Genomic DNA, 21422 nt, shown 5'->3' on the forward strand with positions numbered 1-21422 from the left:
CCGCCAAAGCCAATGAAACTAACACTTCTTGGCCTTGGTTCACCTGTATTATTCTTGATTACTGGTATTTACAATCTTTCCGCTCCACTATTAGATAATCTCTCCTTTTCAATTGATTTCCATTCAGACACCTTTCGGTGTTGGGAAAGAGCCTTCTAGCCACAGCACATGTTCTTACTGCCGATTCCCTCCTTTCATTCTCACCATTTCAGGCAATACAAGGGAATTCTAAAACTGCCATACACCGTTCTCTTCCGAAGTTCGAGAAATTTTGTATTTCTTCTTCACCCATGCTCGCATTATTTTCAAGATATAGGCTATGCTTTTTACCTACACTAAATTGTCAAACGTATTGGGACACCTGCCTTTACACGCACATGAACTTTAATGGCATCTCAGTTTTAGTCGGTAGGGTTCAATATCGAGTTGGCCCACCCTTTGCAGCTATAACAGCTTAAGCTCTTCTGGTAAGGCTCTCCACAAGGTTTAGGAGTGTATCTATGGGAAATGTTTACCCATTCTTACCGAAGCGCATTTGAGATGACAGGCACTGATGATGGAAGAGAGGGACTGGCTCGCAGTCTCTGCTTTAATTAATTCCCATAGACACACTCCTAAACATTGTGGCCAGCCTTCCCAGAAGAGTTGAAGCTGTTATAGCTGCAAAAGGTGGGCCAACTCAATATTGAAGACTGGGATGCCATTAAAGTTCATGTAAAGGCAGGCGTCACAATACTTTTGACAATGTAGTGTATTTGTCCCCCGGTCTCCCTTCCTACACTACTGCATGGATGCTTGAGCTTGGCTGTTCATTTACTGGTAAAAAATGGTGATGAATTTTCGTCAATACCCCTAAACTATCCATGGCTTGCGCCACTGAAGAGTGTACTTCTCTCACAGTGGTGTCTTGCCCCTTCCGGAGTGCACTGTATTTTCCTGTCCTTCTCAGATCCTTGTTGGTGATGTCAAGCCCCCCCAGGCACTCTTATCTGGTGGGCATGAGCACCAATTCAAAAGCTTTGAGACTCTGTACAATTTACTTACCCAGGAATCAGTTTCCAGTTCACCTGAACTCATCCTCTAAACCAGAGATAAGCAATTAGCGGACCTCCAGCTGTTGCAAAACTACAAGTCCCATCATGCCTCTGCCTCTGGGTTCATGCTTGTGGCTGTCAGAGTCTTGCTATGCCTCATGGGAATTGTAGTTCTGCAACAGCTGGAGGTCCGCTAATTGCATATCCCTGCTCTAAACCATTTACCTCAATCGCTACCTTGTGCAGAAAAAAAAAAAAAAAAATTCTCCTTTTTTTATCTTTGCGGTTAGACAATTGAAAACCGAGACACTAGAAATTTTCTACCGCACCTTTGTTCCCTGAAGGGCTTGAAACGCTCAATGACATTATGCATATGGAAGATTTGGTGGCCAAAAATCACAATACCTATGAAAATTTTAAAGGGGTCTAGCTGGTTTGGATAATGTTCAAGGACTCTCCCCAATTGCATAACTTTTTGGAAGACTTTCGGAGGTTCATGGTCATGGTCCCTTTACCCGCTTACTAAATCCATACCCACTGCCTTTTAAAAAAAAAAAAAAAATGTTGGTGCTACAACGGGTTCTTCCGACACCCTCATCACAATATGATATCAACTGTCAACCCTTACTTAAGAACGTTCGTCTTTTCTATTCCTGCTCTTCACTCTCTTGTTCTCTGTATTCTTTTTCTGATCTTATCCCCAGAGAGAATGATATTTCCATAAGCAGAGATACAGGGTGCGTACGCTCCCTTCCATCCCTCCGGACTATTATGATGTACTTAATCTTATGCGATTTTTCACTTATGTTACTACAGTTTTTCCTGCCTGTACCGATTTACTCTCCCTGTAGTATACAGTTGGATGCCCCTCCTGCGGGATATGATGTACTACCTCTGTACTGTGTACTATCCGATTTGAAAATCACTAAAAACATGTTGTCTGAAAGACTAAAAGGAATCTTTTAATCCTGCAAATAATAATAAGGGATTGGGAACGTACATAAGTACACCACATAGGAGGGACTCCTTCCACCCCCTACAACCCTAAACTAAGCATTACTGTCCCTGCCACTGCATGGATAAGGCACAGTAAAAGATCCCGAAATGATCAAAACAGACACAAAAAAATGTAAATAATTGTAAATATCTAGTTGAATCTGCTAGGCCAGGCAAAAAACAGAAAATTGAGACAATGCAATATTGCGAGCACTTTTATACTTTGTAAGCATTGTTTGTGGGAGGAGTCACATTCTAATGTTCTGGAAGATGACTGAGAAAAATAATATCTATTCTCTTCAAACTACATTTAGCCAAGACTTTCTTAAACGGACAAAAAATTACTGAAAATAGAGTGCTGTCAAAAAAATAAATAAAAATAGGTGCGATTAAAACCACACCTGCTATCCTTGCAATGGGGGGAAGGAATAGGTCAATGTATGCATTTCAGATGAGCTAAAGTGTTTATTTTTTCTGTAAAACGCATGACATAGTGGGTGACTTCTATGTACGTTCATAAACTTCCTTGGACAGGAAGGGTTATATCTCGTCATCGCTGCAGCAATGATCGAGATATAATTTTGTTGGGCCGGTGATTCCCTACAAAGTAAAAGTAATCATAGCGGCCATCGAGCCACTGGATTACTTTTACAGGTGGTGGTGGTGGTGGAAGGGCCCCCCCCAATGCTGCCTTTACAGGACTCTCTCGTGTGTTGGGGAAGCCCGGTAAGGATGCACCCAGCTCCGGGCATACAGTGAGAGGAATGGATATTATTCCCACCACTGTGCGACGTCAGAAACAGGAAGTGACGTGGGTTTCATCACTTACTGTCTCTGTTTTGCATTTACCTGGCCGGTAATGGCCAGTAAAGCAGCCAATCAGACCAATCTGTGTTTGACTGACCCCAGATTTCTCCCTAAAGAGGACCTGTCAAGGTCCATGCTACAACAGATGTTATTAATCCCTTGTAAGAGCAATAAAGTTGTAAACGTCAGTTTGTAACTGAACTGGTAACTTGTAAAGGTTTTTAAAGCATTGCCTATGGAGATTTTTAGATACTGTAATTTGGTGCCGTTCTATGGGTGGACGCAATTTTAAAGCATGACAGGTTTGACATCTACTTATTCGGTGCAACATCATCTTACATATTTACAGTGGCCTGGACTGGAAGTGGTTAAATGCTATATGGGCAGGGCTGGACTTACCATTGGGCTTGACTGGGCTCAAGCCCATGGGCCCCGTCCAATAGGGGGCCCTTCCTGTTAAAGTCTCCTTACTTTTTTCTTTGATTATTTCTCCAGCACATGCGCTTCCCATCCACTGAGTCACGGCACGCTCCGTGTGTGCCGTTCCCAGGGCCGATCCGCCCTATACGCTTGCTACGCAAGCTGCGTAGGCCCCCACAATGTACTCGCAACTTGACGTAAATAGGTAGCGCCCGCCTGCGCAGTACAGGGGGGTCCTTATCCGCCGGGGGCACTTATTCGGCAGAACACCAGAGGCTGTTGAAAGGTAAACCAGTTTCAAGGCTCTGTCTGCACAATCACAATGTAATTATTGTATAATGAACACTTGTCGCTGCTAGTTGACCTGCGTTTTGACACGGTTTTTATTAGGCCGGTCAGATGGTAATTACTAGGACGTGAATCATAGGGAAAAGGGAATATTTCTGTAATGACTAATGAATGATTTTTATTATTTAGCTCTCGTTTTCCCAAAGACTCCGGTGAGTGCACAAGTGGGCCTTTTGTTTCTTTTCGGACCAAGAAATAGGAGAACGCGGCGTGCGTGCGTTAGGCGCCAGATTCAAAGCAACGTATATATACGTTGCTTTGCCTGCCCGTGACATTCTGCCGACGTACAAGTCTGTGAGGCAGTCGGCAAGCGGTTAAAGTGGAGTTCAACCCTCAAACGTCAGCATCTACAAACCCCAAGACCAAGCCATCCTTTGGATCAGGTGCAAGCGCCGCCATTGTAACTAAGGGTAACCCTCAGTGGAACCTTCAGGCTTCACAGCCGGTTTTCTACTGTGCATACACGAGTTGCATGTTGCTTTCCGCAGGGCCTTGTTGTCTTCTCGGACACATACACACACACACACACACACACACACACACAGGTCCTAGAATGCAGCGGGGGGAGAAGGAGGAGGGCTTGCCGCAAAAAAGGACATGACGTCCTGCGCCGCAGCTGAGCTAGAATGGAAGTACACTATGTACTTCTAAATAGGTAAGAAAGAAGAAAAAAAATAAAAAATAAATAAATAAATAAATAAATAGATATCCAAAAACGAGGGGCGGTCTTTAGTTTAAGACCAAGTTGTAGAAGTGGGTGGAACTCCGCTTTAAGCGGTTAAACGGACCTCATTTACAGACCGAAGTTAATCCCTTTAATCTTAAAGAACCAAAAATGATACCATGGTTTATTTTGATCTCTCAGCGCTGAGCAATGGTGTGATAAACATTGCTGGCTCTTCGTTTATTACATTACATGAATCGTGGAAATGCCAGATTAAGATTGTGAGGGGGGTTTAATCGAAATTGAGATTTAACGATGAATCGTGCAGATATATATAAAAAATGTTTATTTTATAAGTTATACAATAATATTGGGAAACACATACCTCATATTCAAGAGCAAGGTCTGTATTATCATCTATATCCACCTTTGCCATCAACACTTTTCCCTGATGCTTGGCAACTGCTTTCTCTAATCGGGGAGCCAAAATCTTGCATGGACCACACCACCTGAGGAGTAAAATTTTAAGCTGTAATTTAAAACCTATATAAAAAAAAAAAAAAAAAAAAAAAAACACACACACAAACAAGTGATCCATCGGGTCTGCCCAATTCTGTACAAGTATATATCTACTGTATGCATGTTCCAGGCATGTTCGATTCCACTTACTATTGACCGACTCACTACCTCTGCTGGCGGTCTATTCTAAATATCAACCACTCTTTTGGTAAAAAAATACTTTAACCACTTCCTTACTGGGCACTTAAACCCCCTTCCTGCCCAGAGGACTTTTTACAATTCGGCACTGCGTCGCTTTAACTGACAATTGCGCGGTCGTGCGACGTGGCTCCCAAACAAAATTGACGTCCTTTTTTTCCCACAAATAGAGCTTTCTTTTGGTGGTATTTGATCACCTCTGCGGTTTTTATTTTTTGCGCTATAAACAAAAATAGAGCGACAATTTTGAAAAAAAAATAAAAAAAATTTAATTGTTGCTGTAATAAATGGCTCAATTTTTAAAAAAAAAAAAACATTTTTTATCCTCAGTCTAGGCCGATACGTATTCTACATATTTTTAGTAAAAAAAAAAAAAAAAAAATCGCAATAAGCGACTGGTTTGCGCAAAAGTTATAGCGCCTACAAAATAAGGGACAGAATTATTCTTTTTTTATTATTCTTTTTTTTTACTAGTTATGGCGGCGATCTGCGACATTTATTGCGACTGCGACATTATGGCGGACACATTTTTGGCGCCATTCACATTTATACTGCAATCAGTGCTATAAATATGCACTAATTACTGTATAAATGTGACTGGCAGGGAAGGGGTTAACACTAGGGGGTGAGGAAGGGGTTAATGTGTACCCTAATATTAGTGTTCTAACTGTGTGGGGGAAGGGGGGTGACTGGGGGGGTGACCGATCTGTGTCTCTATGTACAAGAGACACAGATCGGTCTCCTCTCTCCCTGACAGCACCGCTGTCTGTGAGAGCCGGCAATGAGAAATGATCTCATATGTAAACATATGAGATCATCTCTCATTGGCCGCACAGATCGCCTAGGAAACGGCCGCTCCGATTGGCCGTTCACGGCGATCTGTGACTGGCTGTGTCCGAGGGACACGGCCAGTACAGAAGTTCCCCGCCTGTAGTCCCAATCTTGCAAAGCTGCCCAATCCAAATGCACTAGTGTACCCCCTTTCCATCAGAGATGCAGGCTTAGAAACTGAGTGCTGATAACAAGCCCAGGATGTCCCTTTCCTAATTAGTGCGGAGGACGCGGTGCCCACAATTGCCACATTTCCATTTGTCTAACCACAGAACAGTTTTCCACTGTGTAACAGACCATTTAAAAGGGGTTTTGAGCCAGAGAATATGGCAGCGTTTCTGGATAATATTCAGATATGGCTTCTTCTTTGCAAGATAGACCTTTACTTTGCATTTGGATGGCACAGCGAACTGTGTTCACATTCAGTAAGTTTTGGAAGTATTCCTGAGCCCATGCATGCAGTGATGATTATCACAGAATCATGTCTGTTTTTAATGCAGTGTCGCTTGAGAGCCCAAAAGATCACGGGCATCCAATATTGCTTTTTGCCCATCTCCCTTACACACATTCCAAGATTCTCAGAATCTTTGACAACATTATGTACTGTAGATGATGATATATTCAAAGTCTTTGCAACATACACTAAATTGCCAAAAGTATTGGGACACCCCTCCAAATCATTGATTCAGGTGTTCCAATCACTTCCATGGCCACAGGTGTATAAAATCAAGCACCTAGGGAGGCAGACTACTTCTATAAATATTTGTGAAAGAATGGGTCTCTCTCAGGAGCTCACTGAAATCAAGCGTGGTACCATGATAGGTTGCCACCTGTGCAAAAAAAACATCCGTCAAAACTTCCTTGCTACTAAATATTCCACAGTCAACTGTTAATAGTATTATAATAAAGTGGAAGCAACTGGGAACAACAGTAACTCAGCCATGAAGTGGTAGGCCATGTAAAATGACACAGCGTGGTCAGCGTATGCTGAAGCTCACAGTGCGCAAAAGTCACCAACTGTCTGCAGTCAATAGCTACAGACCTCCAAACTTCATATGACCTTCGGATTGGCACAACAACAGTGCGTAGAGGGCTTCATGGAATGGGTATCCATGGCCGAGGAGCTGCATCCAAGCCTTACATCACCAAGTGCAATGCAAGGGGTTGGATGCAGTGGTGTAAAGCAATGTTTCTCAACTCTAGTCCTCAAGTTCCCCCAACAGGTCATGTTTTCAGGATTTTCCTCAGATGCAACGGCTATGGTAATTACTAAGGCAGTAAAAATAGGATTTTTATAACAGCTTACCTGTAAAATCCTTTTCTTGGAGTACATCACGGGACACAGAGTCTTAATCATTACTATGTGGGTTATATTCCACCATCAGGTGCTGGACACTGGTGTAATCAATTAGAACAGGAAGTTCCCTCCCTATATAACCCCTCCCATACTGGGAGCACCTCAGTTTTTGTCCCAAGCAATAAGTGTCCCAATATCCCCAAACAAGAGGGGCGGGAACTCTGTGTCCCGTGATATACTCCAAGAAAAGGATTTTACAGGTAAGCTGTTATAAAAATCCTATTTTCTTTATCGTACATCACGGGACACAGAGTCTTAATCATTACTATGTGGGATGTCCGAAAGCAATGCTTACTGAGGGGAGGGAGACACCAACAATGCAGACTGCCATCAGACACGAGGACCTCTAATGCTGCCTGCCGCATATTGTGCCAACAAAAAAAAGGCTGCATCCTCCTGCCGTCTTATGTCCACTTGATAGGATTTAGTGAACGTAAGCACAAACGACCAAGTTGCAGGTCTGGCAAATCTGAGTCATAAAGGCTTGGTAATGCACCCCGCATGAAGTGCTTACTATCCTGGTAGGGTGTACCCCAAAAAGAAACAGGGGGAAGCCCTCTCTATAAACCACAAGCCTGAATAATAACCTGATGAATCAACATTTGACAATAGTTGATTTAGACGCTGCCTGCCCCTTGCTGGGGCCTCCTGGTAGCGCACCAACATCAGTCTTCCGTATCCGAGCAGCCGCTTCAGATAGGTCTTGACCTCTCTTACTATAACGAGAGAGCGCATAGCCATTTTAATAGCCGATCTGAACACTGCCCGCCCCATCTAGGGGCTTTCTGGCAACAAAACGTTAGGTTTCTATATCTGAAGCCTTCAGATAGATCTTTAACTGCTCTTATCTTTATTAAGAGAAAGCAATAACCTCTCCTTCAGCGGATCAAGGTCCTGAAAAAAAGGAAAAGGAAGGCAAGAATATCTTAATTCAAATGAACACTGGCTCCTTCTAGCCAATAAGGTTGGGTGAGTATTTAACATCACCCTTCTTGTACAAATAATTAAGTATGGCTCTATACAAAGAAAGTTGCCAATACTCTCTTGCGGAGGCAGCCGCAACCAAGAACACCAATTTCCTCTTTAGAAGGATAAAGGAAATATTTATGGTGCATCAGCCCAAGGTGCTGACTCTTTAAGCCAGCATACTGGATCCAATCCTCCGAGCACAAGGGCGCCTTAACTGGCAGACTTATACCCGGCACCCCTTGTATAACGGCCCAGATCAAGAGTGTGCCGAGATCGGACCCTTGATGGAACTTAAGGCCAGCTCCATCTCTTTTCCAATGTAGAAAGGTAATAATTTTACCTATGACCTACTACCAAGGATTCCACCCCTTGGTTTCACACCAGGAATATGGGCCTTCCATATCCTAGGATATCTGGTCCTGGAGGCCAGCTGTCCTGTATGAATCAAGGTAACTGCCGCTGATTCTGTACGCCCCGATCCTCAAGAATGCAGGCTATAACAGCCAGACCATTAATACCCATGTATGCAAGACAGCATGTAACCCTGCAAAGCAGGCCTGGACAAGCTGTAAGGGACCCTGGGTCCTCTACGATCAGTTCTGCTGTCCCTGCGCAGTAAGGTTGTATGGGCTATGCTGGAGCAATTAAGCCAGCTTTCGTTCTCTTCTGATGTAGCATGGAAGCCACGAAGGTTGCGGCCCTGGGGGGAGATAACACATAAACCAGTGACAACTGGGCCCCCAGGGTCACTAAAAAATCTGTCCCGCATGCGGGTGAATCCTTTGTCCTTGACACAAAGTTGTTCAATCTCTTGTTGAACCTGGACGTCAACACCCTTTATGTGCAGGGTAACGTTTCTGTAACATTTGGTCAGAAAAAAGTCGGGGTGTAGAGGCCAATCTCCAGGACCCGACTGTTGATGGCTCCAGCGAATCGCCTGCCAATCTAGCATTCCATGAAATGACAATTGACAATAGGCAAGGCACAAGCTCTTCTCTGGTAACCAAAGTAAACCACTAGAGAGGCATAGTCAGATTGTATTCAGACAGAGCAACCCTGTAACCTAAACGTTCAGGTCCTTAAGCCGGATGCTCCATCCGTAGCTCTAGAAAGCTAGCAGATAAGGCTCCCTAGGAGCTTGACCACCTTCCCTGTCCCGTGGTCTCTTCTAGGCCTGGATTCTATCCCTAGAGGCCAGTCCTCGCAACCTGCTCCCAGGTAACGGGTATGAAGGATATTCCCTTCTGCCAATCATTCAGTTAAGAACCCTAAACTGAAATTCCAGCATATCCTTGGGACAAGACTCCTAGGATAATGCTAAGTTAGGATCCACTCGTTCCAGGCCGACAGAGCAAAGTTTATATCAGCCTTGAATAAAACTGAGCATAGGGAACTGTGTTTGAATAAAGACAGCATATTCCCTCTAGACTGGGATCCCAACCCAGGAGTTCCAGATAATTAATCATGCTGGACTCCCCTAGGCCCAGCCATGCTACTGACTGATCTGTCAGCACGGGTTTGCCTCGGAATGACATTACTGCTATACCCTGGGCCTTTAGCCCTGCTAGAGGCGGGCCCTAGCAGCCTTGTAAATAAACACACATGCAAATAGCTCCCCCTATGTGCATGTGGCAACCTTTAAAGCCATATGCCTCTATGGAAGCGTGTGTTCATAGAAGCGTGAGTTCATAAGAATATGTTTTCCGCAAACACACAAAAAAGGGGGCGTGCTGTATACACGCATACATATAGCATGTGAGCTATGAACAAGCATCCTGCAAGCAAGTATGCGCCTATGTAAGGCCAAGGAATCCTGTATAATTAAGGAAACCTAATTATAATGCCTCCTAAGTCAAACTCTAGGCAAACATGCATTCTTATGCGATTCAGCAAATTTTCATGCGATCCAACATCTATGCATCTTAAGCACTTTTGTGCGGACAAGTACCCTTGTGGGACCAATGATTCTTGTATGATCGAGCACCACTGTGCGATCCAGCAGTTTTATGACATTAAGCCTTTTAATGCGATTTTTGGCATTTTTGCGGACACAACCTCTGTGTGACCAAATATGCCTGAGTAATCCAGGACTCGGGTGATCAGATAACCATGTGTGAACCCGCATCTTTATGCACTCCAGCATCTTTATGCGATTTCAGACCTTTTTGTGGAAAAAAGCCTCTCTGTGTGACCAAATATGCTTGGGTAATCAAGGATTGCGGTTTGTCAGGTAAACCTGTGTGATCCCGCATTTCTATGCACTCCAGCATCTTTATGCGATTTTAGGCATTCCTGTGGAAACAAGCCTCTCTGTGTGACCAAATACCCTTGGGTAATCAAGGATTCGGGTTATCAGGTAACCATGTGTGATCCCGCATCTTTATGCGATTTCAGGCACTCCTGTATAAAACAAGCCTCTCTGTACGACCAAATATCCTTGGATAATCAAGGCCTCGGGTTATCAGATAACCATGTGTGATGTCGCATCCTTAAGCATTTCCATGCGATTTTAGACATGCCTATGGAAACAAGTCTCTCTGTGTGACCTAAATAACCTTGGGTAATCAAGGACCTGGTTTATCAGGTAACCATGTGTGATCCCGCATCTTTATGCACTTAAGCATCTTTATGCGATTTTAGGCATTCCTGTGGAAACAAGCCTCTCTGTGTGACCTAAATAACCTTGGGTAATCAAGGACCTGGGTTATCAAGTAACCATGTGAGATCCCGCATCTTTATGCACTTAAGCATTTTTATGCGATTTTAGGCACTTTGCTGTGATTAAACACCCTTATTGTGAACATATAAAATCATACGAACAAAATAACATGTCTCTTTATGTGATCAACAATAAAACATGCTTTGTTACCGGTTTTTACCCCACATGCATTTTGAACATTCCAAACTCATGTACTTCATGCAAACATGTGGACTGTAAAGAGGCAGTTATGCTCTGCAGATGTGCGTCTCCGCAAACCTGCAACGTTAGCCACGTGCACAGCAGCAAATGTTCACCCCCCCCTGTTGTGCATTCGGTTAGCCTGAAGCCAATACCAGGATGAGGACTTTAAAGAGACAGAGGCTCTGGCCGTCTAGGCTAAGTAAAGTTATATGCAGCTTGGATCTCTGAAAAGACTGCAGCTGCAACCAGAGCTTTTGGGGCTTCTGATAGTTTTCTCCTCATTAACACCTGTTATCTGTTCTCTGACAGTGAACCTTCATCCTCAGGTCTTTCAATCCCTTGTTTGAGGATTTAGAGCAGGGAAAGGGACACACCCTGTTTTCTGCTTGTGAGGCTGCTGTGAATATAGCAGTAAACCTCTTATAGACCTATACATGCAATGCAACAAAACATATGCAGAGTGCTGCAATGTTGGGGGAGGCTCACGCCTGACAGGGCTGATAGCTAATTATGTGAGCTATCTTAAGTCTCTACAGGGGAGGATAGTATCATGCAAGCATGATAAAAAGGGCCACCAGATTTAGGTGGTGATACCCCTTCCTACCCCTGAACCCTCTTTTACGGGGAGACAAAAGAGTCCTAAGCAAAAAGCAGAGGAACTTTAACCCTGGTGCATCAACAGCTGAACTTAGTCTAGAAAATATTGCTTGCTAACACAGCTAGATGCCGAGTAGGTGTCTTAAATGAATCTGTATCCAATTTCCACAAGGTGCTTACGTGCTCAAGCTACCGTGTCCCCTTGGCTTCTCTGACGTCTGGGCCTTTTGAAGGGGTTGCCCTGCGTCTGCACCATGAGCCGGCGCACGTGCGCCAGCGGCAACCACATTGTCCCCCCGCCTTCAAAGCGCGCCCCTCTCACGCACGTGCGTGTAGGGGAATGGTGGAGGCGGGGGGAGAGGGAGATCCCCCAAGGAGCCGTAGAGACTACGAGGGACCCCCCCCCCATCGTGGCAGAGCCTGAAGCGGAGGCAGTAAGCCGCACCCTAGATCAGCTAACCTTGAGCTTCCGTTCCTGGAAAGCATGGCAAGCGAAACACCCGGCATGTCCTCTTAGGGCCCTTCGTGGAAAACAGATAAGACATACTCATGTAGGGGTACCAACCTCCTGAATGGGAGATCTATGGGTATTACAGCCATCCTGTCTCAACAGACATAGTGGTTTCTTTGCCAAGGCACACATGCATTATAGGCAAGACCCAATAGCCCCTTCAGCGGAGGACTAGGACCCACTAGGGGAGGTATATGGGTGCCAGAGCCATCCTGTCTCAAAAGACTTTGGTTAGGTTGCCCATGCATAGAAGCATAAAATAGGCGAGACCCATAATCCCCAATGGAGAACCCACTGTCGGGCCAAGTCCCGTAGGTACCTCCGCTTACCTTTCCACGCTGCAGGGTATTGCAAAGCAAGAGGCCCAGCCTTCACCCCTCAACGCGGGCTTCGTCTCAGACCTTCAGGGACTGGGGTCCATAGCAGGTCACCTCTCCCCTGGACCTATATAGCACCCTGGCAACAGAAAAAATATTTGGTCTTTGACATCGACCAATGTACTGGAACCCAGGGTCCAGCTCTCAGAGAGAAGCATTATAGGCAAAACCTCGTTCTTCGTACCGAGGCCTGGGTACCGTCCACTTTGGCTATGAAGCACCTTGGACGGATCCGGATTTTATGGAGGCTTTTTACATCCAGCATGGATCCCTCCAGTGGAGCTCCTCAGAGCACATGTTAATTCGTGACCAACACCTTAGACACTGGTGAAAAAACTGAGGTGCTCCCAGTATGGGAGGGGTTATATAGGGAGGGAGCTTCCTGTTCTAATTGATTACACCAGTGTCCAGCACCTGATGGTGGAATATAACCCACATAGTAATGATTAAGACTCTGTGTCCCGTGATGTACGATAAAGAAACTGATCAAATCTCCTGTGCAAAAGAATGTTAAGCCTGAAAACATGACCTTTGGGGGTACTTTAAGACTGGAGTTGAGAAACAAACATCGGTGTAAAGCACATGGTCACGGTCTAGAGCAGTGGAGATGTGTTCTCTGGAGTGACGAATCATGATTCCATGTCTGGTAAACCGATAGACGTGTTTGGGTTTGTCGGTTGCCAGGAGAACGGTACTTGCCTGATTGCATTGTGCCAAGTGTAAAGATTGGTGGAGGGGGGATTATGGTGTGGGGTTGTTTTTCAGGGGTTGGGCTTGGCCTCTTAGTTCCAGTGGAGGGAACTCTTAAGGCGGCAGCATACTTTGTGGGAACAGTTTGGGGATGGCCCCTTCCTGTTCCAACATGACTGCGCACCAGTGCACAAAACAAGGTCCATAAAGACATGGATGAGCTTGTTTGGGGTGGAGAAACTGGTCTGCACAGAGTCTTGACCTCAACCCAATATAACACCTTTGGGATGAATTAGAGCCAAGACTTTTAGCCATGCCTTCTCATCCAACATCAGTGCTTGACCTCACAAATGTACTTTTGGAAGAATGGTCAAACATTCCCATAGACACACTCCTAAACCTTTTGGACAGCCTACCCAGAAGATTTGAAGCTTTTTTAGCTGCAAAGAGTGGGCCAACTCAATATTAAACCCTACAGACTTAGACTGGGATGCTATTAAAGTTCATGTGCGTGTAAAGGCAGGTGTCCCTATACTTTTAGCAGTATAGTGCAATTCTGAATTAGTTCAACAATTTTTAGAAGCAGATTTTCACAGATTGGTGAACCTCTGTCCATCTTTACATTCGAGACACTAACTCTCCAAGATGCTCTTTTTTACCCAATCATGTTATCGACCTGTTGTCAAATAACCTAATTAGTTGTAAAATGTTCTTTCAGCTCTTCCATGTTAGTCCCACTTTGCCAACTTTTTTGTTGCCCTGTCCCAACCTTTTAAGAGATATTGCTGACATCAAGTTCAAAATGGTATATTTTCTCAGTTTGATATGTTTTCTATTGTGAATAAAATAGGAGTTTGTGAGATTTGCCAATATTTGCATTCTGTTTTTATGTAGATGTTACACAGCATCCCAACTTTTTTTGAATTCGGAATGTAGATACAACTATCAGGCACTATATATTATAATTTCTTACTTATACAAATGTACATACAGATTTAAATATTACTTCATGCACATTAAACTGCGACTTACTGAGCATGAAAATCCACCACCACTGGAACCTCACTTTCAATAACCCGTTCCTGAAAGTCATCTTTATTCTGAACACTGAACGTTACTCTGCGTAAGGATGAAGTAGAAATCTGACGAGCAGCAGTAGTGAATTTAGTAGACCGAGAAAAGGGCAAAGTTGTTAAATGTGGAACATGCGTTTGTGCGCATTTTACAGATAAGCTGGAGAAAGATTGCACTTGACTAGTCAGACATCTTCCAGGCAAAGAAAGAAAGCGCTTTAAAAGTAACCTCTGGGCCATCTACAAAGAAAAAAAGAAAGAAGTGTAAGTGTTTTAAAACAAGCAGACCATGCAGAGATACAGCAAAGGATAATGGCACTATATATATATATATATATATATATATATATATATATACACACACACACACACACATACATACACACATTGTCATTTTGTTTGCAATTCACAGCCAACAGCTAAAAGAATATAGGCATATAAAAAGGTAACATGCATACCAGTGGTACAGTGTACTTTTGTAAACTCACACCTCGAAATAAGCCCCGACAACCTCCAACCCACAATTTTTGCAAGCTGCATCCCAGGACTAAAAATGTCCAGTTCTACTGCCTAATCAGTTAGATGTGCGCATGCGTAGCTCCCTCATGACATTTCACCCTCTTCTGCCTCAGTTACCCCTTACAAATCATTCTACATATGTGAAGACTGGGCAAATAATGAGAAATATGTTCATGACCAAACTGTACTCTGCAAGAGGTACAGAAGAAGGCTTCAGGGGCGAGTCCATCAAATTTGGTGTACAGAAAACTACCTGCAGAGGCAGCTTAAAACTAAAGGATAAGTTCACCTTTTCATAAAAATAAAATAAAAAGTGAATTTACAAATATCCTGGCCACCCTCCACACCCTGCTGCACCTATCTGTCATGATGCCCTGTGTTGTAGATGCATCAGCCCGTACAAAGAATGCCGCAAAACAAAGCCGCGGAGTGAGTATCCATCATAATGCTCGCAATTGCAAGAGCGCTTTATCGGTCAACCCAGCCATGTGATCGTGCTGACCAATAAAAAGGCACATCTGTGGCTTCTTCTGGTAAGGTGTTCCTTAAACCTCAGCCCTCCAGCTGTTTTGAAACTGCAAGTCCCTTGGGACATAGCAAGACCCTAACAATCACAGGCATGACTTCTAGAGGCAGAGGCATGATGGGATTTGTAGGTTCACCACAGCTGGAGGGCAGAGGTTGCCTACCCCTGCCTTAAAGGATTAAAAAGAATCACTTGGATGTACCCAACTTTTTTCCTGTTATTTTATTCATACTAAATCTAAAGTTGCAATTGTATTAAATGAATGTTTTTAAACTGAGCTTGTTATATTTCCTCCTTCACGGTCCCCACGCCCCATGACTTCACCATTAGTATCAACAACACAACCATTGGTCCCTCCACACATGCCAGGGTGCTGCTAGACTAATACATCTCACTAACCGATCCATAACTGCTGCTCCTCTCTGCCAATCCCTTCCCCTACCCCACCGTGTAAAATTCAAAATGCTAAACACAACATACAAGGCCATTCACAACATCGCCCCCATCTACATCACCAACCTCATCTGCAGATATCGCCCAAATCGTCCCCTCCGCTCCTGCTTTCTAGCTCCCTTGTTACCTTCTGCCATGCTCGCCTTCAGGACTTCTCTAGAGCTTCTCCCATCCTCTGGAATTCCCTACCCCAGTATGTCTGATCAGCCCCTACCCTGTCCACCTTTAGGAGATCCCTGAACACTCATTTATTCAGGGAAGCCCATCCCACACCCACCTAACAACTGTCCCCGAGCCACCCCCATCAAATCATTCTCCGCAGCGATTACCTTTTGTACCAACACCCCCTCCCTTTAGAATGTAAGCTCTATGAGCAGGGCCCTCCTGTACCTTCTGTATTGTACTGTACTTGTGCTGTCCCACTTCTACATTGTAAAGCGCTGCATAAACTGTTGGCGCTATATTAATTGTGTATAATAATAATAAATCTGTTTTGTAAAATACCTAATTTGGCATTAAATTATGTTAATCAATTTGAACATTCTAAAAAGGTACATAACTTTGGAATCTTGTGTTGATATGTATACAGGTATCCACATATTGTACCAAAATTAAGAATTATTATGATAAACAAACTCTCACCAACTAATATATAAATAATCACACACACACACACACACACACACACACACACACACACACACACCTTGAAATTCTATCACAAAATAATATGTAAAAAAAAAATAATCCTATCTTTAAAGTGGAGTTCCAGCCTTTTAGTGTTTATGAAAAGTCAGCAGCTACAAAAAGTGTAGCTGCTGACTTTTAATAAACAGACACTCACCTGCTCCACAGTCCAGCGACGCGGCCACCCGGAGCTCCGGTCCTCCCCCCCCCCCCCTCTCTGGCTGGCCCCTCCATTTATAGTGTGGGCACCCGGCCGGCTTTTGGCTTCACAGCCGGGCACTCACTGTGCATGCGCGAGTCACGTGTCCCTGGAGATCGCCCAGAGGGAGGGGACCGCCTAAGGCGAGAAGAGAAGTCGCCCAGGCGGTCCCTGGGCGAAACAGGAAGTCCCACTCCTAACGAAGACCCCCCCCCCCCAAAAAAAAAAAAAATTACATGCAAGGGGGTGAGGAGTGCTTAAAGCGGAAGTTCCACTTTTGGGTGGAACTCCGCTTTAATTACATAATAAAGTTGAATGTCCTTTTTACCATTGGGGGTCACTTATAGGAGCGCTTCACACTCCTTGCCCTATGGCTTGTGCTTTTATACTCCTCACTACTTCCTCTGAATAACAGCCCACCACCATCAGTACGGTCAAACCACACTGCATCGTGAAAGGAGCCTTAAACTGTGACTGGATTTTATTATTACTCTTAGTTAATTTGTAACATAAGTTAGTATTTACAAAAGATTTTCATATTGTATGTTCACTGCATATAGCACCATCTAGTGTTATATTAGTATTATTTCAATCCCAATTAGGTGCTAGTTATTTTGAGGGACAGCTCTCATTTTAGTTCAAATATTTACATTATTTCAAAGAACTATTTTTTAGTTTTTTGAATTGTAGACTTGTCTTTTAAATTATAAAATTTTTGAAATATTTGCTTTTACAACTATTTTTAAATAATTTTCATTTATTAAAAAGTAAGCTTTATGGTTTATTAAACATATTTATTTACGATCTTAACAATGTTTAAAATTATGTAAATTTTCTTTACGTTTAAAAATATAGTATATATCACACACACACACACACACACACACACCTTTTTTCCCACAGAAACTCAACAACCCCCCCAAACCCCCTCTCACCCTCCACACCTCACAGACCCTCCAAACCGCATCAAATTGTGTGCTTAGTCAAATTCCACTAACAGTGGGGGGGTCTTAAGGGGCAGGATGATCATTCAGTGGGGGCGTTGGCATCTGTACTGTACACTGGACACTTGCATCTCCCCCCCCCCCATCTTGCACTCAGTGGAAGCCATTGGGAGACAAACTGTCACTTGTAAACACAGAAGCCAGACCAAGTTCCAGCTGAAAAAAAAAGGACTGAAAAAGGACACTGAAGAAATGACACTTTGCTACAAAAGTAAAGTAGTGAGTGTACAGCTTGTATAACAGTGTAAATGTGCTGTCCCCTCAAAATAACTCAACACACGGCCATTAAAAGGGGTTGTAAAGGTTTGTTTAATTTTCTAAATAGGTTCCTTTAAGCTAGTGCATTGTTGGTTCACTTACCTTTTCCTTCGATTTCCCTTCTAAATATTTATTTTCTTTGTCTGAATTTCTCACTTCCTGTTCCTTCTCAGTAAGCTGTCCTGGCTGACTAACCCCCAGCCAGAACAGGGGGCAAGCTTACTGAGGAGAAACAGGAAGTGAGAAATTCAGACAAAGAAAATAAATATTTAGAAGGGAAATCGAAGGAAAAGGTAAGTGAACCAACAATGCACAAGCTTAAAGGAACCTATTTAGAAAACAAAAAAACAAACCTTTACAACCCATTTAATGTCTTAAACGCTGGCAACAAATGTGAGTACACCCCTAAGTGAAAAATGTCCAAATTGGGCCCAATTAGCCATGGGGAGCAGGTGTGTTAAATTTGGTGTTATTGCTCTCACTCATACTGGTCACTGATAGTTCAACATGGCAACACTGGGCTTCCATTTCCGGGGGAGGTGACGGAAGCATGGCGGAGTAAGCGTCCTCGCTAGGGGAGTCTAGGGTGCCCGAGGTGCTCGCGTTCAGGAGAGCGGCGGAGTTTGAATCTCCCACCCCCCCTCCTTGTGAGCTGGGAGAGAGCGGCGCGCGGTAGTCGATGTCTCGACGAGGATGGAACGCTGCGAAGAGTGTCAGGGGAGCGCCCAATCAGCCCAGCCACGCTTACATCACACGGTACATGACGGTGAGAAGGGGCGAACTCCAGACACTACAGGCGGATCTCGGAGTGACAAGAAAGGACTCACTCACAGAGAGCTCCTCACCAGCCGCTGTAATTACACCTACAACACCTGTAACTCCCGCTACACCTGCAACAAAGCCTACGGTGAAACTCGTGGAGGAGAGCGTAATTCAGCCTGGAAGTTCTGTGTGGGGAGCAACACAGACAGCTGGGACTGCAGTGAAGGCAGGGGTCCATAAACAATTGGGTATAGTCGCACAACCCGCAGCAAAGGTACTGTTAAACCCCTAACTTTTCAGTAGGAGCACCACATTTACTGGGGGAGCCTTCACAGCCATCAGCAGGGGCACTGACTTTATTATCTGTTCCTAGATATGGAGATAAAAAGCCATGATCAGGCTAGAGTAATGCCCAATCTCAGAGAGGCTTGTTTAGCTCCAGAAACACAAGACCCATATAAGATACACAACACACAAGAGGCATGGAGAGGGGAGCAGGAATCTTCCCCAGATATCAGGCAACTCAGCAGGCTCATTCAGGCGCTCCCAACTAAAGAAGACATTCAGCAAATAGTAACAAATATAACTACTATAATGAGGGCTGAGATTGAAATAGTGCGTACAAAAGTAGTGGAGGCTGATCAAAAAATAGGGGGGCTGGAGGAACAACAAAGTACTATGGATGTCAGACTGGCGGCACTAGAGGAAAAACTAATGAGCCAACAGCAACATATGGTCAGGCTGCAACTACAGGCAGAAGAGACTGACAATAGGAGCAGAAGGAACAATTTACGCATTAAGGGTGTACCAGAAAAATTTGAAGGCCCGGAACTAAGAGAAGTGGTTACCTCTATTTTGAATACAATTTTGAAAAAACCTCCAGGTACAACGCTCGAATTGGACAGAGTCCATACAGTACGGTATCAAGACCAGGTTAACCCCCGAGATGTGCTATGTAGGGTGCACTTCTATAGGATAAAGGAGGAGATACTTAGGGCAGCATGGAAAGAGGGGTCGGCAGGGGTCTTGGAGGGCGCTGACATCCAGATATTTCCAGACTTGTGTTGGCAAACCAAAATTAGACGGCGGGTATTAAAACCTCTGCTGGACTATATAAGCACCAATGGAGCTACTTATCGTTGGGGGTTCCCAATGGCTCGAATAGTGAAAAGAGAAGGAAGGAGCTATTATCTGAGTGATCCCTCGCAGCTCCCAACATTTTTTGAATTTCTGGGCTCAGAGACAATAAATGTCCCTAACTGGCTGGAGCTACCGGTAGCAATGGAAAAGAAAAACCCCCAACATAGAACCATAGAGCACATTTTTTTTGCCCCCCCCCCCCCCCCCATTGGATGAGATTGAAAGCAATATGTCCATTTAAATATACGTGAGACCCTTAGGGAAGAGATAAAATTTTTACAATGCCCCTTAAACCTAATTTCCTCTTAGGGGTCCTTAAAGACTTCCTTCCCCCCACATTGTATTCTTTTTTTTCTTGGTCTTGGGTGTTTTTTGTCACTTTGTTTTGTTGCCCGTTTTGGTTTTCAGTGACTATGTGATTATGTTTTTTGCCTTTTTTTTTTTAGATATAAATAAGTGGGTCTGGATATAGAAATTACTGCAGCAGTCAGTAATAGACATTTTTTTTTGTTATGCTACTCAGCTGGATTGGATTATAGGGCAGCACAAAGTATAATGTTTAGTTTGCATAAGATACCCCAAATTATTGTATTTATCCCTAAACTCCTGAGGGTTCGGTAGGGGTGGGGTAAGGGAAGAGGGGGGGGGGGAGTAGGGGGTGTAAGAGGAGACGTGTACTCTTCTTTTTTTTTTTCCTTTCTCTCTTCCCCTTAGGGATGAAGGTAAAGGCACATTTGGTATTTCACAAGGGTTATGTAGTAGGGATTTAATAATTTACATAGGTAGTTAAATAATTATAAGATGTATTTAATAGATAACTGGCACATAAACACATTTACTTAAATAAACAGACACGAGGGCTACATGATATATTGCACATACATCACTATTTTTTTTTCTAATATATATATATATATATATATATATATATATATATATATATCTATATCTATATCTATCTCATGGCACTAGAGGTCATCAAGTTATGAATAAAGGAGGGGGGGTAGGGAAGGGGGAGAAGAAAAGAATAAGGAAAGGGAACATTTTTTTTTTTTTGGGTGGGGTATTTTGTTTGGTGGAGGACAAGGGGACGGGGGGAGGGTAAAAGGAAGGGAGTGAGGAGGAGGGGGGGGGGGGGAAGAACGAAAGAAAGAACGAAAGAAAGAACGAAAGAAAGAACGAAAGAAAGAGGGAAGGAGAAGGGAAAAAAAAAAATAGGAATCATATGTAATTACCTAATAAATGTAGGAATGCCTATAATAACATATAAGAAGAAAGTAATGTGAGGTGATAAGGGGAGTTCCATCGAGTAAGACGGTCAGATTGCTTTTCCTTTTCTTTGTCTTTTGATGTATGAATTATGTATATTATTTAACATGTATGGTTCAATGACAGATGTGCAGATATTACGGAGGTGATTGATCTGCTTCTAGATATATGAGGGTGTACAAGGGGGGGTACAGGGGGGGCCGACTCTCCCCAGCCTCCCGCCCCCACTTTTTTTTTGGGGGGGGCGAGAGGAGGGGGAGACTCAGGAGAAAAAAAAAAGGGGAAAAAGGGAAAAAAAAAAAGGGGGTGGGA

General features: G+C 43.8%; 1 protein-coding gene across 2 annotated transcripts in view; it reads right to left on the reverse strand.

The window, feature by feature from the left end:
- TXN2 (thioredoxin 2) overlaps positions 1-21422 on the reverse strand; it is a 48802-nt gene that overhangs the window by 19805 nt on the left and 7575 nt on the right. For both annotated transcript variants that reach the window (XM_040359693.1, XM_040359692.1), the window contains exons 2-3: positions 14253-14533; positions 4655-4778 (exon numbers count right to left, since the gene is read on the reverse strand). In XM_040359693.1, coding sequence (XP_040215627.1) covers positions 4655-4778; positions 14253-14533 — 405 coding nt within the window. The remainder of the gene's footprint in view (positions 1-4654; positions 4779-14252; positions 14534-21422) is intronic.

This window comes from Rana temporaria, chromosome 7 (genome assembly GCF_905171775.1).
Source record: "Rana temporaria chromosome 7, aRanTem1.1, whole genome shotgun sequence".
NCBI classification, from domain to species: domain Eukaryota; kingdom Metazoa; phylum Chordata; class Amphibia; order Anura; family Ranidae; genus Rana; species Rana temporaria.